Source organism: Prionailurus viverrinus, chromosome B4, assembly GCF_022837055.1.
Source record: "Prionailurus viverrinus isolate Anna chromosome B4, UM_Priviv_1.0, whole genome shotgun sequence".
In the NCBI taxonomy this organism is placed as follows: domain Eukaryota; kingdom Metazoa; phylum Chordata; class Mammalia; order Carnivora; family Felidae; genus Prionailurus; species Prionailurus viverrinus.
In genome coordinates, this window is record NC_062567.1 from 52267075 (window position 1) to 52289562 (window position 22488).

The window sequence follows — 22488 nt, forward strand, 5'->3', positions numbered from 1 at the left end:
GAAAGAAATAGCGTGGTGATGGAGTACGTTTCTGTAAGGGACATGACAGTGATAATCCAACTGAATGCTGGAGAATACTTGGAAAGACAAAAGAGGAATAGGCTCTTTATTCTGCCATGATTCAAATTTCTTGGATTCTTTTTTTTTTAAATTATCTGGCACCTTGAAATACTTTCTCTAGACATTCAACAACCTATATTTGGAAGAAAGACAACCAGAGACAAGATCACAGGGATTAAAGAAAGAGGATATATTAATTAGGACTGTTTGGTCGCAAGTAACAGACCCAGTGCTAACACTGTGTGAATAGGTCCTAACCCTGGTTTATCTATAATAATGAGGAATTTATTCACAGGATGCTAGTGTCTCATGGCAAGGGTTTCTCTGGGCTTCAGGAATCGGTTTAAACCATTAGTTTAAATCACTGTGGAGAATCTAGAGTCTGTTTCTGCTTTTCATTGTACTTCACTGTAGGTTAGCCTTCTTTGCATCCCATACAACATAGAAGAAAAATGGGCACTGCCAACAGCTTCAAAGCTGACATTTCTTTTTTTTTAATGTTTATTTATTTTATTTTGAGGCAGAGAGAGGGAGTGGGGGAGGGGCAGAGAAAGAGGGAGAGAGTGAATCCCAAGCAGGCTCTGTGCTGACAGTGGGTCTCCATCTCACCAACTGTGAGATCATGACCTGAGCCAAAATCAAGAGTTGGGCGCTCAACCAACTGAGCCACCCAGATGCCCCTCAAAGCTGACATTTCTGTTATACAAGAGTGCATTCATACAGACTCATCTGTTTAGACTCCCTCCTGTGGGAGTATTCTGATTGGCCTGGTTTATGCTGGGTATCTGCCTCTGGACCAATCTGCTGTGGCCAGGTGATAGAGTCAAATTTTTTTAAAGTTTATTTATTTATTTTGAGAAAGAGGGAGAGAGCGCACAACCAGGGGAGGGACAGAGAGAGAGAGGGAGAGAGAGACTCCCAAGCAAGCTCCAAACTGTCAGCTCAGAGAGGGGCTTGATCTTACAACCATGAGATCATGACCTAAGTCAAAAGCAATAGTCGGACACTTAACCTACTGAGCCACCCAAGCACCTAGAGTTATGTTTTATGAACATGCCTCTTGGCATTGCAACCTCTGGATGGATCTGGAGATAGTTCCCAGAGAAGCTTTCAAGGTCTTGGGAGAAGTAAAACAGTATGTTTCTACTAAACAGGACTGATGGGGCAATGTCATAAGATGTAGGACTGACATAATCTCACACAAATTTCTGATATTTTCTGAACTTTTATTTCCTTAAAATAAAAAAGTTAACTTGCTTACACCCACCAAGTCACTGTGACAACCCTAGGACATAGGCCTATTTCAAGCATAGCTCATTCATTCAACAAGCACAGATTGAACACTACTATGTTGTAGATATAGCTTAGTGTTCATTTTATTACAAAGCTACTGAAATTGAGAATTAAAATATGTGTAAAGATCTGGGTGGTAATAGTGAATGTAATTTTTCCTCTATTATTTTATGGATTTTTCTTTGTTTTAAACAAATTTTTTATACTTCAATGTCATTTAGGACTGAAAGATTTTTGACAAACTCAGAGATAATAATTACCAGGCTTTCTCTTCAGCATATGTTCTGCCTCTATTGCTGTTATTTCAGATACTGTGGTGAACACATGAGCACAATGGACAGAGGCTCGCTCCATGCAATACCGGTGGTAAATCTGCCTTTCCCCAGCCTCTTTGTCTATGTCAAACTGTTTAAAAGAAAAAAAGAAGGAAAAAGCAAAAACACAAACACATTTTCTCATACTACTGACGCTTGAAAAGCATGGAGGTTAGTGGCATTGACCCCTGTGTAGTCAGAAATCTGCAACTAACTTTTGACTCCCCCCATACTTAACTACTAGTAGACTACTGTTGACCAGAAGCCTTACCAATGACAAAAACAGTTGATCAACACATATTTGTATATGTGTTACATACTGTATTTTTACCATATAATAAGCTAGAGAAAAGAAAATGCTGTTAAGAATATCATAAGGAAGAGAAAATACATTTATAGTACTGTACTTATTAGAAAAATCTGTGCATGAGTGAACCTGTGCAGTTCAGACCTGTATTGTTCAAGGATCAGCTGTACTGATCCATTTACACAAGGAAAACAAAATCACATATATTCATACTGTTTTTCTTCAAGACTGTGTAAAATTTAAAAAAAAAAAAAAAAGAGGTTAGAGTGGGAGAGAGCCAAAGCATAAGAGACTGTTAAAAACTGAGAACAAACTGAGGGTTGATGGGGGGTGGGAGGGAGGAGAGGGTGGGTGATGGGTATTGAGGAGGGCACCTTTTGGGATGAGCACTGGGTGTTGTATGGAAACCAATTTGTCAATAAATTTCATAAAAAAAAAAAAAGACTGTGTAAAATTTTATGACCAGAAAAAAGTAGTAACTTTTTATTATACCTATTACTAAAATGTATACCCACTCACGCTTTATTTATTTATTTATTTATTTATTTTATTAAAAATTTTTTTAGTGTTTATTTTTGAGAGACAGAGCATGAGCGAGAGAGGGGCAGAGAGAGAGAGAGGGAGAGACTGAATCCCAAGTAGGCTCCAGGCTCTGAGCTGTCAGCACAGAGCTGACGTGGGGCTCAAACCCATGGACAGCAAGATCATAACCTGAGCCAAAGTCCGACGCTTAGCCCACTTAGCCACCCAGGCACCCCCAGCCACTCATGATTTAAAAAGTACTGTTCAGGGGCACCTGGGTGGCTTAGTCGGTTAAGCGCCTGACTCTTGATTTCAGCTCACGATTTGATCTCACGGTTCCTGAGATGAAACCCTGCATCAGGCTCTGTACAGACAGCACAGAGCCTGCTTGGAATTCTTTCTGTCCCTCTCTCTCTGCCCCTCCCCCCGCCCTCTTTCAAAATATAAATAAATAAACATTTTAAAAAGTATTGTTCATTTCTGCTTCTAAACTGCTGTTTAATCCTCACGTGAATATTTCTACTTTGCTGTAATTACTTAGAATTCTTAATTTTTGATATCTTAATTATATTAACTTACCTTACATTTTATAAACATTGAGCTAATTACTTTCCCCAAGGACCTTATCATATTTTCCCCATAAGCAAAGAAACAAAGCCGACAGTAAAGTCGATACTGAAAATAAGGATAATTATTATCACCCTTAATTCACTGAAAAGCTTTCTGACAAAGAGAAAAGACAAATGATTTTCCAGGGTTATATAATTCCTACCACTGTATAATTTCAAGAGGTGTATGGTTACTTTAATTGGATGGTGTGTTAAATTGTGCAATCATCCTCTATTCTGGGTATCTTAACTTAAAAAAAAAAAAAACAAAACAACTTTAAAAACCAACAAGCCAAACACCAAACAATTGATTAAATAGTTGGCAACAGTTATGGGCTTTTGCCATTTTGCTTAGCTGCTGAATATTATGTCTCACATAGCTGCAGATGAAACTAGCTGTGTTTAAGAGAGAAAAGTATATCAAGTTTCTGGTATTATATTAGCAGGGTGTTTTCCATAATAAAGAGTATTAGAAGCTCAACAGTACTCATCAAGCTCTCTTCTAAGCATGATGTCATATTTAATCCTCATAAACCACTAAGGCTTGTATTGTGTCTTCATTTTGTGAAGGGGAAACTTGAAGCTTGTAGAGGTTAGGAAATCTGCCCAAGACCACATTCCTATTAAGTGTCTTAGCAGAGCCCTAAACTGATCCTTTATCAGCCTGACTCCAAGATTGTGCTACCTCCTGCTTTTAGAACATTTAGACTCTAGCTCGACCAAGTCAGTCCCAGTAACTACTGTCCCATATAGAGGAAAATACCGAAAAAGACTAAGTAGATGATTCTAAAGACTACAACAAAGAAAGTCTTAGAGGGTTCTTTCTTGTCTGTAATGTTTGCAACTATTTATCTGAAAATGTTTGAATCAGGCTCTATATGGCATCCTTGGATCAGCTGAAGTTTTCCCAAAGGCTTATTTGTCTGGTCTCATTTATACAATCAAATATGTCATTCAATCAATATTTGTTGAGTAATTTATTGTTTCTGTAGCCCTCAAAGAGCTTATAAATTAGTGAGAAAACAGGTTAAAATTAGGCAGAAATAGGTAAGTGCCTGAGGAAGGCATAGGGTCAGAATGAAACTGATTTACAGAGTGGGACTGAGAATAGGGAAACATAGCTCATACTATGCAAGTGTTTATATTGTCAGTATCACTTCCAGAATGTAAGATTTTCAAGGGCAAGGACCATGATTTATTAATCTTTGTACCTCCAAGTTATATTGTTCAAGGATCAGATGTATGTGAATAAAACGGCATTTGAACTGGGACATGAAACTTTAATTTGGGGAAAGGTTATTTTGGATTGAAAAATTAACTGCCCTAAAGAACAAGTACGTAAAGTCAAATAGGGTTCCTGGGTGGCTCACTCGGTTAAGCATCTGACTCTTGATTTCAGCTCAGGTCCTGATCTCATGCTTCATGGGATCGAGCCCCATGTCAGGCTCTGCCCCTCCCCTGCTCACTCTCTCTCAAAACAAATGAATAACTATTTTTTAAGTAAAAAAAATATAAAGTAAAATAGCATGTGCAGAAAAATAGCATCTGATGTGACCGTAGCAGAGAGTATAGAATGTAGGAGACATAGTAAGACAATAGACAAGGCTAGAAAGTTAGCCTTTGTCCTGTATACAGTGGAAAGCACTAAAAGGGCTCATTTAAACATATGATAAAGACAGTCTATGCTTAGAAAAAATAACTCTGGAAAAAGTATGAAATGTTTTCTGTTACTGAGCTTTTGTGAAGATTAAATGAGATAACACATAATAGATGTTTAGAAAAGCGCCTGGCACATGGAAAGTGCTCAACAACTTTACCTATAATCATCATCATTATTGTTATTTCTGTTGGTATTGTAGAAAGTAATAAGATTTCATATATGGGGAAGGGTTTACCATCTGGACATTTAGAGATAAGACGATAGGATGTCTAGATGAGCACACCAAGTATGCAGATATACAAAGGGAGAATAGTAGAGGCCTCGTGATCCTGTGAAAGGTCTCCACGAAGACAGGCATGTGCCTTTTCCTGGTCCTGTGGGGTCCATTACCTTCCAGGCCTGCAGTATGCTTGCCACATCTGTGGTTTACAGCAACTCTAGGTGTTTATACATACTGTCCACTTTTCCGCATGTTTATGATAGCCTGTTAAAATCTCTGTCTGGTAATTCCAACATCTAGGACATATCTGGCCCTGGATATTTTGACCATGGATCTTACTTTCCTACATTTTTGTATATCTCATTACTTTTTCCTGAATTCAGGAAAATGTGTAAAAAAGAACAAAAAGTGAGACAGAGCATAGATAAGTCAGCAAAGCACAGTCTAGTGACAGAGGATGATAATCCTGTGATTGAAGGTGATGAGCTCAAAACTTGGTCAGATGGAAGAGTTAAAATCCATCAAGCAATTGTCTATGGTTTCTTTCACTGTCTGTTCATTTCCATCCAGACAACACCGTCCTTACATTTCCACCCAGGAAATCCTGATATCATCAAAGAAAGAGAGTCCAAAGCATAAGAAAATTAATGGCCTTTTTTTAAAGCAGTAGTTATGTAGCCATTATAATTGAGGGAAAAATCGATCAATGGCTAGACCAATAAAAATGAATTTGGAAATATCTTCTTGGAGAGTCTCAGAAGACTGATATGCTGGCTGAAAATTGTTGAAATGCTATTTTAGTTAACAGAGTTAACTAAAAACTTAAAGCGACATCAAAGTCCTTTTGAACTGGCTATTAACTAAACATATTTTCAGTGAGCAATTAAAATTTAAGTGAAATAGTTCTACTCTTTCTGTTTTTAAATTAATTTTTGTTTTTATTTTTGAGAGAGTGCAAGCAGGAGAGAGGCAGAGAGGGGTGGGGGCAGAGGATCTGAATCAGGCTCTGTGCTGATAGCAGCAAGCCTGATACGGGGCTTGAACTCATGAACTGTGAGATCATGACCTGAGCTGAAGTCGGTGGCTCAACTGACTGAGCCCCCCAGGTGCTCCTACTCTTTCTGTTTTTATAACAGTTGGGTACTATTATTCTTGTTCCCATTTCTCCCCCATATTTATTTGCCAGATTCAGAGCTTACCTGATTCTGGGTCTTGCATCAAAGACTAAATTATGACTCATCTCTTATGTTGAACTTTTAAAAAATTTTCATGTATACAATTTGTTGTTATTATGCAACATCCAAATTCTGAACCTATTGTGAGCATGAGGTGGGGGGATCTGCTGTAGAAAATGATTATGGGGGCTTTTTCTGTGAAAAATGATTAGGAGTTTAACTCAAAATCTAGTTCCCAACTATTTATGATCTATACTCACACTGCTGGGAAGGATATTTTACTAGAAAGACAGGCTGGGGCTGACTAAGCTCACATATTTCAACCACTTTAAGCTGGTGAGATATATCCTATTTGAAAAAAGTATGATATAAAAGGATATTTTATTAAGAGGATAAATTGAATTATGTAACTATATACTGTAATCATTTTTTTACTTAAAAGCAACTAATATCCAATGAATTTTATTCGTTGTTTTTATTAATTGTTACCATATAATGGTCTTAAGTATACTGAAGTAAAATACTTGATATGCTTCTCCAATATTTTCTCTTTCACAAAAATCAAAGTCTGCTCTTTTCTGGGAAATAAGGTTTCTGAGCTTATCACAGATCACTGGTTTGCCCTTATCAGTCTACCATTAGTACATACCATCAGGAAATTTCCCTGATCTGACTTTCTGAATTCCTTGGTGACTTTATTTTGAATGTACATCTTATGTTTACAATCTGACCTTTAGATTAGTCTGACCTTTTTATAGAAAAACTCTCATTAAGACCACAAATTGATTTTCAAATGTTAAAGGTTGTCAGAAAGAACTTTCCTGCACTCAGAGGTCTTTGGGATAGTAGGACAGCTTACCACTACCGTTATCTAAGTATTCATGTATTACAAACTCTCTCTCTCTCCCTCTCTCTTTCACACACACATACACACCACTCACACATGCACATATTATTTCCACAGAATCCTAGCACTTTTTTAAACTGGGGAAGTGTTTAGAAATCAACTTTCCAACTTCCTAATTTTTCTGACAGTAAATAGGACCCTAAAATGCTAAGTTGATTTCATTGGCAATATAGATACCAAATTTGTAAAAGCCTGACTTTGTGGTACTCAGATACTTTGTTGATATTATTGACATGATGATATAAAAGATATATTTTTATTAATCTGATTTAACTGACAGAAAACAAAAGAAAAAAGTCAAGACTGAATGACTTTGGTCCTCTTTAGAGTTGGGCAATCCACTAGGATAAGGAAACCCAACTGTTTGATCACCAAGGATCCACATCCCTGTTCTAAATAACCTGTCTTACTTGACCCTCCCACAAAACTCCACCTACACATTGCAGAGTTACAGGAGAAAGCTGACCATTTATTCATTCAAAGGAGAGAGGAAGACCCATAGTGCAAGCTGTATGCCTAGAACCCTTGATCTGTAGCTGCCACTCAGAGCTCGTGTGGATCTAGCATTCTCACCGTGTTTCTCCAGCCTCAGGGTAGACAGGAGTCCAACCCACCTATGCCCACCATGCCTCCTGGGATCTTGGGTCTGTCGCTCCAAAGTAGGTAGACATTGGCCTGTCACCACAACACTCTACCTCACTCTGAACAAAGTTAAACTGAATTGGCTGTCACCTCAGGGGAGGCTTTGTCATGAATATTGATTAGTTAAAAGGGCATTTCTGCCATCTGGCTGGCAGATGAAATGTAAAGATCAATACTTCTCATCTTTCAGTTTCAAGGATCAGAAAGAAAGGTGGTGAGGGAGGAAGGAGGAAGGACTTTTTACCTTATCGAGATGGTTGTAGAAATCAATGTTTGCTGCACAGAGATACCTGCCAAGCAGTGTGGCATGAGTGGTAAATATTGTAGCGATAGGAAGCTTCCGAGCTCGAGAAAGGATCAGTCCAGTTCCTGCCTGCCATTCATGGAATTGGGCAATGACATGTTTCCCATCTGCATGATCCGTCACCTACATCAGAGAAGAAGCATTTAAAACAGTTGGTAAAGCCTGACCTTGCCCATGACCCACAGCATAAGGAAAGTTATCATACCTGTTAATTTTAGCAAAATTTAAAGAGAGTTAAACATGATGTGTACAGATTTAGCAAGCAGAATTGTTTTATAGGGTTTAGCTGCATGTTCATAAAACCCATGTATTTTTATGGTATAATCCTTCCTTGCAGTAATGGATCAGATTTATTTTTTGTATCTACAGAGGGGCCTCATAGAACAAATGCACAGGAGGCACTCAATAAATATTCATTGAATGGATGAATGAATAATAGCAATAATATTCTTGAAGATCTCGCTAAGCAGCTGAATCAGTTGGGACTACCCTCTTATAAGCTTCTTTTGAAACAAACAATAAATGACTTCATGTTTTAACTCCATCTTATTTGGATTTTCTGTTATTTGCACCCAAAAGCATTTTAACTGACATATTATTTTAAGAATATGGAACTGGGCAGAAGGGGACTAATAACTTGTTTAGAAGCAAATCCTAATTTAGTAAGACCCTGAGAACATAGGTCTAATCCCAGTCTAGATCTAAAACTAGGGAGGTGTCAGTTTCTTTGCCTTAAACTTACCTTGTTTCACCCTTTACATTCTACTTTTAATATTTACATCCCACTGCCATTATGACTGCCTATTTCCTCAATGAGGGAGTAGAATTGATAACGCAAAACATGTGCATTCAAGAAAACTGAGCAGAGAATTGGGAAGCCGAAAGTTTACCCAAGGAGGCAGTTCTCATATTTAGAGAACATCAGCATCACCTGGAAGGCTGGTTAGTCATGGATATCTGGGTCCCATCGCCAGGTAATCTGATTCAATACTTCTGGGCTGGAGGCAAGAGCTCTCATGTCTTACATGTTTGCAGGTGATGCTGCTCATGGCCCATGGAAATACTCTTTGAGAACCACTGACTTAGGCTAGGACATTTGTATTTTAGAGTACCTGCTCTTCAAAATTTCCTCACAGTTATTACCAGTTGCACAGATTGGTGGCATCCAAGAGGTGACTGCAGAAACAGGGCTTGCCCAGCAGCCTGGGATTTTTGTTAATGTCTTTATTTACCCTTTGAATCAAAGAAAATTTCTGTTTCTGAAACGGCTTTATTTTAGAGAATATTGGGGCTTTATTTTCTTGCTTCTCTCCTCTCCAGTTCTCTTTAACAGAAAGGAAGAGGGCAGACACACACACACACACACACACACACACACACACACACGGAAGCTGACCTCAGTCCTGGGCGGCAGTGGCTCAGGGAGGCAGTTTTCAGAGGAAGAGTTGGTTCCACCAACTGATGATAACACAAAACTGCTTACTGTCATTAAGCCAGATCTTGTCAGTACCCTCACCCTATTCTCCTAATTCTGTCACCAACACAAGCAATGGGACTGCCCCTTCACCTTCCCCTTGACTTCAAGGCAACCTTTTTGTGGCTATTGGAATATGACTTCATCGGTAAGAAAGACTGGTCAAGGGGACCCACTGCCAAGCATGCAGTTCTGTGATTTGTCCTTAGACTACACCCCTCCCCCTTTACTAGGGATGTTCTTCCTTCACTATCTGATTTTTAAGTTAGGCATAATCATTTTGAGTTAATGCAAGGAATGCAAAAAAAAAAAAAATCCTCCTGCCATGCTTTGAGAACTTAAGAAAGTGCAGGCTTGGCTTGTTTCACAGGAATTGATTTCTAAGGCTCTTGGTTTTTTATTTTTTAATTTTTTTTCATTTTGGGGATATTGCACTACTGTGGACTCCTTAGCACCTGCTGAGATCACTTCAGCCCTTAGAAAATGATGAAAATATCTAAAAGCCACTGCAACTGCACAAGTACTCGTGCATAAACAAAACCAAATATCTCAAGCTACTTTCTACTCCCATAAGTCTAGAATTCATGTACATAGTGCATGATCATCAACCATCCCAAAGGCTAGTATCTAGTTAGAGGAAAGCTAACATTTTCTCAGATTCTTTTGAAATGTATTAGGACAATCATGATGGCATCATTGCATTTAGCTTAATCTCAAAATCATGGGATCATTGCTGGGCACAGACCACAATCATGTTCCTCCTCTGTTGTATGACTATATGATAAACTATACCTCTTTTAAGAACCAGGCGGTTAAAGATCCGAATATTAGCATATCGTTGGCTTCTCGGTCATGATAAGGGATGCCGACACTGCATGCTTCCCAGAGATCTCCCTTCCATCTGTCCAGGTTCCAAGCCGAAGAGCCTATGTCAAATAGCACCACGTAAGGACTCCCTTCTATCAGCCACCTTCCAAAGTACACCTGCCATATAAGGAACACATGGGCTTATGTGTAATAACACATAGTAATATCAGTAATAACAGGCAATGCAAGGGAGAAAAAGGTATTTATGCTTAGAGTATGTACACTTTATTTAGAACTCAACAGCAGATGATCCAAGCTGTATACGAAGCTGTAGTGGTAACCCAAAGCATCTGATATTTGAGCCTGAAGATGAAATGGGCTTGCATCCATTCATCTAGAACCTCCAAGTTCTTGCTCTTCATTAAATGTGGTCATTTAAAAACCAAGTATCTAGATCATGTGATCTTTGTCCATCTGTTTCTGATTACCCTCCTGTGACCTTGAGTTCATGGTTTTAGGATTTAATATCATGGTCTATGTTTTTATGATAGAGTCATAAGATGAACTGGTCTGTATCTTTAACTTGTAGTGGGATATAGTGTCTATGGTGTCACTTATTTCCCTATATGCAACAGGACTTGTAATAATAGGTCATGCTAGAAAAATGTGTTTCTGTGGACAAAAGTATACGATTTCTTTCATTCCTTCTATCAAAAAAAAAAAAAAAAAAAGGTGACACAAAGTGTTTCCCAATAGGTTGCTGCCAGATGTCTTAACTAAATATATTGCCCAAGATACTTTATCTCTTTAATCTAGCAGCTCAAAGTCTAATCCTATTACATTCTTCAAATTGAAGTCCTTTATTCCTATTTTATTTTGTGCAAGTTTTAATGTATTAGCTCTCATTTTTTTTCCAATTGTAATTATATAATCACTGTATATGTAAGTTTTAACTTTCTTTTTGGCCTCTATTTTTTCCACAGTAATTTACACATTCTTTTGTCTTGAGTTTTATTTTATGTTTATTCTCCTATTTCGTGGTATGTAACTCCATTCATCACTTCAAGCGCTTCTTGGAAATTGGTGAAAACTAAGAGCCTCTCATTGGGTAAACTGAATGTGTCCACATGTTTAAATATTGACCCTTGTGACTCCACCCAACGCTGAATTTGGAGAGCTTGAAAGCCCATTTGATCATCATTCTGTTGCACAGGACTCAGGAATGCATGGTGATTTCTCTCCCATCTAGCCTTGGACAACTGTGAAAGACCCCCATTATCTGTCGGTTGCTCCCATTGTTATTAGCATTTATCATGGCATTCCTCCCTTTTCAGACTGAGTTTTCCTGAGCCCCAAACAACTTTTGAATAGTTTTCTCTTTGGCACATTCATTGATTTATGTATTCATTCAATGACTAGTGCCTAATATGTGACATATGATACAGTGAGCTAGGGTCATAGAGAAGTGTTGATACTAGAGAATGTAAGCTAGCTTGTATTGGCTTCCAGTGACTTCTTGGCTATAACAGAAACATCCATACATCAGAAATACATTTAGAACCTTGAGATCAATCAGTCCATTATGCTTTTCATCTCCCTCTTCTTTCACAAGAGCTTTAAATGCAAGCCCCTTCCAGAGTCTTATTATTTCACCCCAATAGTACAACAGGCATCCCTCTCTCATTTTCCTATGTTCTCTATGCTACACTCACTGATATATTTCCCTGGTGCTCTGTGGGAACTCAAGTTCCCTTCATTTAAATCTTCTGCATCTTAAGCCTTGCATATAACTTGTAGATGCTGCTACCCACATGGACATCTCAATGAGGGCTTCTCATTTTTCCACCCCCAGAAACTATATTCCTGGGATGAGTGTGAAGGAAGTTTGGATTTTTTTCATTACACTGAAATTTTATTATTTGTGTATAAAGTCATCTTTGAAATTTATGGTATTCAAACATACTACCTTTCCTTGTTCTATTAATCATCTGGTTATTTTTCCATCTTTTTCTGGGCAATTTCAAAATCCAAGATTTTATCTTACACATTTACCTCATAGTTATCTGACTTTATTAACCTCAAAGAGCTTCATGTCCATGGCATTTCAGCCACCCAAGCTCATGGCTGCATCGTTATCCTTGTCAAAACCCAAACTATTCCTCCTCTGGTATAATAATAATGGAATTATTACTTGCCCACAATGTCTATACCTGCACTTCTCTCACTCTGTTTCTCCCAGTGTGTATGTTCTTTTTTTTTTTTCCTCTTCAAGACCTCCAGTTCCTGGAACCTTCCATTTTTTCCTATATCACTGCCTCCTTTCTGACTTTGCTTCCTTTTCCTATCCATTTTAGATATAACTGTCCATCAATTTCAACCATTAATTCAATCAATTGCTTAATTACCTCCAGGACTTGTGCCACCTCATCCCATTGCTGAAATTAAACATCACTGAATCCCCAATTATTCAACTTCCTGCACTTGCTTACCCTCAGGCTACTGGTTGCTGGAGAAAGTCACAGCCATGTATATTTGTGCCACTAAAAAGTTATGAGTATATCTCAAGGTGTCCAGAAATTCTTTCATCTTCCTTTTTCAGATCTTCTTCCTCAAATGATCTTATTTTAACACTTTCCTAACTCTTACAAGATGACCTTCAACTCCTACTTCAGCAAGATCATCAAAAATGAGACCATCCTGCTTCTTGATCAACTTATCTCTATTTGCATTCATCCTTTATTTTCTGTTTGAGTCAAAGGGGGAAAATAATCCTCTCGATAGTGCTTTGGATTGTGTTCCCTCTCCAATTCTCAGTGATCTTACTCTCTTCGATTGTCCATTTCTTATGAATTTTCAACTTCTTCCTGTCTGCTAGGTGTTTCCTTTTGGCATATAAATATGATCAGGTCTCACATTTAATAAAACACTAATTCTCAAAACAATGCCATTTGCAAACTACTTAATTATCCTTTTTTCTCATAGAAAACTCTCATTGACACAGCTTCTGTACCCTTTTCCTCCCAATTCAGTCATTCCTCAACCCACTGCAATCTGCTTTAACGCTCTTCTCTCCTGAAGCTATATTTCACAAGATTACCATGAAAGACCTGAATGTTGCCAAACCCAATTTACCCTGGTTTAATCTTTCATTGACTTAATCCCTTCTTCATAGTTGAAACTTACTCCTCACTTGTTTTGACCTATTCTGTTATGATAGCAACAGATTACCACAAACCTAGTGGCTTAAAACAACACAAATTTATGACCTTACATGTTTGGGAGTCAGTAATCTGAAACAGGTCTTGTGAGTTAAAATCCACACATTGGCAGAGTTGCAGTCAATCTGTAGTCTCTAGGGGAGTCTGTTTTCTGGCCTTTTCCAGCATCTAGAGGCTACTGCATCCCTTGGCATGTGGCCTTTTCCTCCATCTTCAAAACTTATTAGGCCAACCTCTCCTTCCACTGGTACATCTTCATTCTGATTCTGACTCTACTGACTCTCTTTTATAAGGACCCCTGTGATTACATTGGGCCCACCTCAATAATCCAAGGTAATCTCCCCACCTCGGGCCCCAAATATACAAAATCCTTTTGCTATATAAGGTAACATATTTTCAGGTTCTGAGGATTAGGACTTGTACATCCTTGTTTCTGTATCACTAGCTGTGTTTCTACTTTTACAATCTCTGAGTTGTGGGGTTTTTTTTGTTTTGTTTTTTAATATACATGTTCTAACATGTTGACACTCCCCTCAAGGTTTGGCTCAAAACATCTGCTTTTAGTCTATAAACTTCTACTGAATAATATTATCAACAGCCATAATGTCAACACAATTTAAACACAAATAACTTTCTCCCAAACATCTCTATCCTATACTTTTTGTTGAGCTCCAAACCTATAACCCTACTGGACATTTCTTGATGGTTTTCACAAAGTGCCTCAAATGTAACCTATTTACACTTAAATTGATCATCTTTCTCACAAACCCAGTCCTTTTCCTTAAGGAGATAGTCTTCTCTTGTGAGGTCATGTGAATGGTGGTCTGTTCTCGCATAACAGTTTTACTAGGTCTTGCTGGGTGAAGTGTCAGTCGGTGTCCCTTACCTGGCAGCCATGTTTATTCATTGTATCCACTGCTCTTCTGATAGCATCATTTATAGGTTCACACCGTTCCACCTGAGTCTTCATATTATGCTCAAAATAGGGGCCAATCAGAAAATAATTGTCTCCCCATTCATCTGCTGTGGTTTTGGCCTTCGTCTGAATCACAGTATAGATGCCACCAACTGTTGAAAAGGAACGGTTCTGTTTATCGTTCAGGTTAGTATTTCATTTTAAGTGATGAAGGCATGGAAATGAGTCCTTGTTTTTAAGTTAGCATTTAGGATTTATCAAGCACAAGAGTTTATTTAACTTTCTAAAAGAAAGTTTTATTTATTTATTTAAAAATATAATTTATTGTCAAATTGGATTCCATACAACATTCAGTGCTCATCCCAACAAGTGCCCTCCTCCATGCCCATCACCCACTTTCCCCTCTCCCCCCATGCCCCATCAACCCTCAGTTTATTCTCAGTCCTTGAGTCTTATGGTTTGGCTCCCTCCCTCTCTGTAACTTTCTTTTCCCCCTTAAAAGAAAATTTTTAAAGGACACCAACAAATAGTTACTATTTGGTTCAATTCAATGCATATTTTAAAGCCTTTTCTGGGTGCATGTCAGAGAGCAGCAGGTTGGCAGCAGCAGAGAATTACAAACATTTGAAGGAAATCTGAAGAGATGATTGGAATAGAGCAGTATGTAGCCTAAAGCTCTATCCACACTGAAGGGTCAAAGTTGGTTCCCATAGCCATTGTCACGACACACACCCTCAGCAACAGTTTTCACCTTTTACTCTTGCAGTGGTCCAAGAGGCCAGAGTATTCCATGTAACAGCCATTGCTGAAATGATGACCATGTCTCTCAAGATAAAGAACCACTTACCTTCAAAAGTAACCAGCAAGGTACCTTTTGGTTAGAGAAAAGAGCTGATAGATTTTGAGGTGGGATGCTTGGCCCAAACCTTGTGTCGAACCCAATGACACAAATTTTCACGTGATATTTCATTTTTCTCCTCTGGCACTGATGTCATGACTACTAAGACACAGGGCCAAAAAAATATGTACACTCTTGGGAAATATGCACACTCTTGGATCCAGCATGTCTACATTGTTCTAGGAAATAAGAAGAGTGCCAAATGATGTCTATTAAGATATTTATTGAAGCATTACTGTGGCAAAAAAAATTGGCAACAACTTAAATTGAACTAGTTAATTCAACTTGTCTAAGGCTCAATTAGCTCTTCTGTTCAGTGGGGATAAAATATTACTTAGCTTGGGGGCAGAAGGCAGGTTGTAGCAGAAGTATCCCAAACTAGGGCTCATTTGAGTAAATACTGAAAAGGGTGAAGAAATTAGGCAAGCAGCTATCATGGGGAAGAACTTTTTAAGCAGAGAGAAGAGTTACACCCAAGGCCCTAAGTTGACAACACAGCGTGCAAGGGGAGAGTAACAGGATGCAAAAGGAAAGGTTTGAGAGGCAGGTAGGTAGGAGGAATAGGGAGGACCAAGGGGAAGACGACCTTCGTAAACTCAGGCAGGATATCTGGTGCTGGCTGTAAGCAATCATGTTGTATGAGAATATGAAAACAGTCTGAACCAACTTCTTGAATAATTCTTTGTCCATGAGCTATAGGTGAGGAAACAACTCAAGAAATGCCGTGAGAAATCACAAAGCTAACACAGACCATGGCACCAATCTTCAGCTCTATTTCCTGGAGCAATTTTATTACTTGTATATTAAAAAGAGAGATTTCTATTTTTCATCTCAGGTTTTCATAAGTTATTTCAATTCATCAGGATAGAGCGTTCGATAGCAATTGCATCTCTTAAATTGTCTCGGTAATTTAGGCTTTAAATAATAAATCTTACCAGTAGTCACAATCTATGGCCAAAAGGTAGAATTACCATCTGCAAATTTTTCTTTACACCTGAACCTCAAAATATACTTTTGGTTAAATTATTTTTAAGAGGTGAGACACATAATGCAAATGTTCGTACTATTATATGAGACCAACAGGATTCATTAATTCACAAAAGAGAAGAGTTAATATAATTTCCCAAATGTAAATATTATATGCAAGTAATTTTCATATGAGTCTACATAAACTTATTGTCTTTAAGAACTTCGTCTCTAAGAAAAGACTTTATGACTATAGAAAATTTAGAGAAATTTGAAACTAACTTGAACAGAGAATGGTAAGGACATTATCAATCACATTTCAGATGCCAGGTGATGAGAATAGCATGGAACACATGAAGACAACCTGTAACCTTGCCATCAGAGACTTCTACACTGGACCAGGACCAACGGGATTCACTTACCATCAACAATGAATCTGAGATGACATACATTGAGGCCAGCACCAAATATGCCTAAATATTTCTCCAAATTCCAGAAAATTTTATGAACTGTTAAAACCATTTCTTGAGGAAAACAAATTTAGAGAAATAATTGCAAGAGTAGCTAAAACTTTTTTTCTTTAAAGAGTCACATCGTAGCAACGTACTTATATATAAGCTTTATTCACACTTGTTATCCATAAAAAGACAAAATCTTCAAATAATTTCTTCTGTAGACTTATTTCCTTCATCTTTATCTTATCAGGAGCTATGTTATAGGATTCTGATGGCACATATTTATTAATGCCTTACTCACATCTCTACTCTTGAAAATTCTCTTTTATGTGCAACTATGTATCTTGCCCAGAGATCTTAGGACATCCTTGTTTGTTAGATTATGTGTTTCAAGTTCAAATACACTTGGGTAAATGCAAATACATTTTTATTTGCCAAAGTACAAAAAGGAGAAGAGAAAATCTTTACTAAAAAAAAAAAAAGAATTATTAGATGTGGGAATTGAAATGCAAAATTAAACATTGCTAATTAATTTGCTACTTCTTTTTCCCATTTCAACTTTGATGGGGATAGTCCCCAAATGGCATTAGACTGTCATAAATACTATGGATATGCTGTTCCAGTCTATCAGGAATAAAAACATAAAATTTAAAAAAAGGCAATCCTGTATTGGTTGGGGCCTAATTTAAAATGAATCTTTCCCCCTTGACTTCTTCCTGTGCGTCTATTCCTGGGGAGGTCACCTCATCACTATTTCATATATTCAAGCTCCGTTTTAGCCTCTCGCTGTCCTCCTCATATTTAGATGCCAACTAATTTCCTTCAGCTTTTTCTTTGTCTAAATGCCACATGTTACCCCAAATTCCTCTCCTGGCATGCTAACTACAGGAGAATGTGATTGCATAGAAATAGGATCATTCCTATTTTCAAATTTGGAGCATAAACCAGACATTCCCCAACACATATTTTTTATTGAATTATTGTTTTGCCACAGCATAGGTCACTGAATTTGGATTCACCCTTCACTTTCAAACATGTACTTTGTATTTTATTGATCTATATTTTCCTGAAACAACATGGGAGCTATCTTTAGTGTGAGGGCAAAGTATCAGGCCTTTCATAAGAAAGAAAAGATGAGATCCCATGGCATATGCCATGGAGATAGTTAAAACCCCAAATTTTCATCTATAAACGCTGCTTATATTGCTAAAATCAGGATTCCAAAGCAGTATGGAATATGGACACCAGCCAAATAAGTTGCTGTCTCTATATAATAAATTATATGTTATTATGCTAAATATATTATAGACAAGAAGGATATATATGTTTTATATAATAAGGAGGTATAGTTGACCCTTGAACAATGTGGTGGTTAGGGTTGCCAACCCCCCACATAGTCAAAAATCCACATATAACTTTTGACTCCCCAAAAACTTAACTGCTAATAGCCTACTGTTGACCTGAAGCCTTACTGATAATATAAACAATCGATTAACACATATTTTGCATGTTATATGTATTTTATATTATTTTATTACAATAAAACAAGATAGAGAAAAGAAAATGTTTATTTTAAAAATGAAAATGTTTATTTAAAAAATCATACGGTAGAAAAAATACATTTACAGTGATGTACTGTATTATTGAAAAAACTCTGCATGTAAGTGGATCCACATACTTCAAAATGTTCAAGGGTCTACTATATTTTACATATTGGGAGAATCTTCACTATTTTTAATTGCTTAAAGTTTACAGAATTTGGAAGTTATATGACTTCTGTATGCATAGCTACTAACCTGACCCTCCTGTTCCAAGATACAGTTGCAGAGCAGGGGAAGTCATTATACAGTTAGACATCATTCTTTGGGCAGCAGGTCTGATGGGAAAGAGTTACTGGTGACAATGGTCAACAAATGGTTATGTGTCCAGAGCTTTGCTGGTCTGTGGTTTAAATTAAAGCATATGCAGTTTGGGGCAATGGAGGACAATACACTCAAAGCAAGACTTTAGACACTCCCCATCCTGAATATTCCACAATGATAACTCCAACTGTTTTATACAGGAGGGCTCAGACATGGTAATCTGGATGAAAAGGAAGTGAGGAGACTAGTGCTCATCTTGAAGCTATATGTGTGTCAAGCATAGTTTTTGCATAGATTGTGTTCCATGTGGTGGGGCTTGGGATGCCACTGACACAGCCACTGCATATCCACACTGGGCAAAGGCACCTCAACCCTAATTACTGTAACCCTGATCCATATCTTTCCCTTCTCCCTCTCTGCTTTTGCATTTAAAAATAGAATCATGGAATTGCTCAAAGTGAAAGGCAGTATGAAAATGAATGATCCAACTTCCTCATATTATGAATAAATTTTATGAAGAAATAAGAATAAGCTAACACCTACAGAGCATTTATTAAATGCTAGGCACTGTTCTAAGTGATTTTCAATTGGTATTTCTTCTCATTTGCACAACATCATTATAGGTAGGTGCTATCATTATCTTTATTTTTAAATAGAGAATCTGAGGCACAAAGAGGCTATGAGACTGATCCAACATCACACAGGTAATGATGGAGTTGGGATTCCAATCCAGGAAGTCTGACTCCAGAGCCCACAGGCTGTAGACAGCAAGATTGTAAGAAACTGTGTGGAACAACATATTGATGGATTTTTAAAAGTGATGAGTGGGAGGGACAGAGGAAGAAAATGACCAATATCACAAAAAGATAAATATCTAAGACTTGGGAAAAGTGGAATCCTTTCTATTCTGCCTTAGAGAAAATCTATTTGGAAAACAATACTTAGAGGAAATAGCTTTTTTATTTTGTCTCTTGACGCTTTGGGTTAACAAAAAGGAACTCAGGGTTTAGGGAACTTTAGAGCAGTGGTCCTCACATCAGTCATTAAGGCTTTTGGAAATCTGATGAAAGCATTCAGTACTCTTCTCCAAGAGGACTTATACATACCATTTTCAGATACAGTTTTAAAGGTTTACAAACTCCTTGTGGTCCTCTTTTATCAGGGTCCCACCTTCCAAACTCCTGCCTTAGAAGAGCAGACTTGCAGTTACAATCAGTTTTTACCACACCGTTTTGACTGTAGGTTTCTGAGTTTCTCCCTATGCCTTTCACACCATGTGACCTAGAGCGTTGATGTCCAGTTTGAGAAGGGAAAAAGTAGAGTATTGAATGTGTTATATTACATACTGGCCTAGGACTAAAATGTATTGATTTTAGTAAATTTTTAAAAAGAAGCATTCATTTAGCGACTATATTTCAGAAGTGCTCACATGTATTAAATTAGCAACATTATTTGTGACAATATTTATTCAAGTCTTTTTAATGACCTTAAATATTCTCAACATAATAATTGGTCCATAATCTACCATGATTTGGGCAGGTCTTTGCAGAAGAAATGATTGTAGTGAGGCCTGTCTGAACAAAGGAGAAAGTAAACCATTTTGTTTCTTACATCTGGGCAAAACTCTCTATCCTAGACCACATCACAGTCTTTAACTTGTCTGTTACTTTCCTGCTATCCTCTCACCCAACTAGTAATAGCACTTTTTCAAAAACACACCTGACTACTTAGTACTTTTTGCTGTTTAGAACTTCAGTGGCTTCCCACCATTCACGCATTGGAGGTAGAATTTTTAAGGCTATTAAGTAACCCTAAACTTCATGAACTGCCCCCTGCTGGTATTTCCCATCTGCCCTCACATTCCACTCCTTTCCCCTCTCTGAGCTTCTCTCAGATCTTTCTCTCTGAGCTGTTCTCAGGTGAGAACAGAGTACACTTTCTCACCTCTGCATCTTGGCACATACAGTTCCCTCATCCTTCTTTATCCTTCCTCCATTCACCATTACCCAATGGCTATTCATCCTTCAGGTGTCAGCTCAACTGTGTCTTTCTCACAGAGGTTCCCCCCGCCCAACCCCAATCCAGGTAGAAACCTCCCCTCCCTTGCCCCCAACATATAGTCTAAGAGCCACTTGTTCTCTTATTCTTATTGTCATCACATTTGACAACAATTGCATGTTCAATGTCTATCTTCCTGCAGGTTTGTAAGTACTGGAAGACTGGGAATCAATTCTGTATTGTTAAACTCTATCTCCTTCATTTCCCCGTGCCTGACATCTAATAAACACTTGATGAATCTTTATGAATAATAAATGAAGAGCAATGATAAATGGATAAATGAATAAAAGCAATGAATGTCAAGGGCAATATGAACAAGGAGAAAGTGTTACTTTGAAGTCTGAGAATTAACATCCAATAATTTAACTGTGACTCTCTCACTTGTTATATTTTACCCATATTCATTGTTCATTGGCAAAATTCTGGCAGAGAGGGATTTTTTCCCTCTAATAAATCTTTTGTTTTCTTGGATGTAAATAGATTTCCTTGCTTGCCACAAAACATTGTGAGATACCAGGAGCGTATGACATTAACTTCATTCATGAATAAATGGATATTCAGGTAATTTAAAGGATGTTTTTTCAAAGTCTTAGAAATCTATGTCCCTTGACCATAAGTCCTGTGTTCTTTCATCTATAGGACATTTCCTTAGGCAATGGTTTTAATTTTTCATTCTTGTGTGGTAGTAAAAAGAGAAATGAGCTTAAAGAAGACCTAAATGCTAGTCCCAACCCTCCCATTTGCTTAATCATTTAATGCCTTAGGTACCCATTTCATCTTTGAAATAGAGAAGTTGGATCATTGATCTATAAGATGCCTCATATCACTGCCATGAGCTACACGGAAGTAAAAGTTCAAAGTAAATTTAAAGAAAACCTACATATATAATATCAGTGTATTGCCAAGGATGAACACAATAACTGTCCATTTATATAAAAATTTCTAAAAAAATTAGGCTGTAATAAATATTAAAATAAAGATATGATGGAGATGGTGTCAATGTTGGTAAATCACATTGTGGTTCCCTTTTCCACCAAAAAAACCCACTTTTTTTTCTTTCCTTTGCATGGGAAACAAAAGAAACAGGTTTCAAGGAAACTTAGGGCTAAAAACAAAATGTATTTATTCCTTCATTCAAAAGAAAAAAAATGCATTGAGCATTTTCTGTGTACCGGTACCATTCTAGGTCCTGAGATCAGCACACACGTCACCAAGATGTAAGGGATAACAGTTTTCACCAGTGTGTTCCCAGCGCCAGGAAACAATGCTCCGTTAATGTTTGCTAAGTGGAGAGAAAAGAAGGAAAGAAGCAAGAAGAGGGGGCTCTGCTCAGGTGCTAGAACTCACACAGGGGTCTTCTGAACTGATTCCTGGTGCTAAAGAATCCCCCCAATTTTTCCACCAACAAGCAATATCCTTGAGTTCCCACCTACTCTGTAGAGAAAAAAACCTTCATTTCAGGTCATAGCCTAGGATATGTATAATAGAGATGACTCTGTTCCAGGGAACTTTGGGCACATTCAAACACCTTGTGAGTGGAAAAAGAACATTAGAAAAAGCTCTTCATAAAACACTTTTCCATAATAAGATTTCTGTCCTCTTTGCCTCCATCTCATTAAACTACAGAGAGGAAGAATGTACTTTGTTCTCTCACATTCATTCTTGCATTTCTACATAAGCAGAATTGATTTTTTATTTTGATTTTATGAATTTTATGAATGTACACACATGAGAACTTTGAACACTTAGTATAAGGTGAAAATGAGAACATATGTCAAATATAATTCCTCTAAGTTTGAAATACTCTCATTCTTCTTAATAG

The 22488-nt window shown here is 37.6% G+C and overlaps 1 protein-coding gene across 2 annotated transcripts in view; it reads right to left on the minus strand.

Moving 5' to 3' along the window:
* Positions 1-22488, minus strand: part of GYS2 (glycogen synthase 2) — a 50762-nt gene that overhangs the window by 27615 nt on the left and 659 nt on the right. The window contains exons 2-5 of one of the 2 annotated variants that reach the window (XM_047866760.1): positions 14398-14579; positions 10279-10470; positions 7953-8135; positions 1614-1758 (exon numbers count right to left, since the gene is read on the minus strand). In XM_047866760.1, coding sequence (XP_047722716.1) covers positions 1614-1758; positions 7953-8135; positions 10279-10470; positions 14398-14579 — 702 coding nt within the window. The remainder of the gene's footprint in view (positions 1-1613; positions 1759-7952; positions 8136-10278; positions 10471-14397; positions 14580-22488) is intronic. The other variant, XM_047866761.1, reaches the window with a different exon arrangement.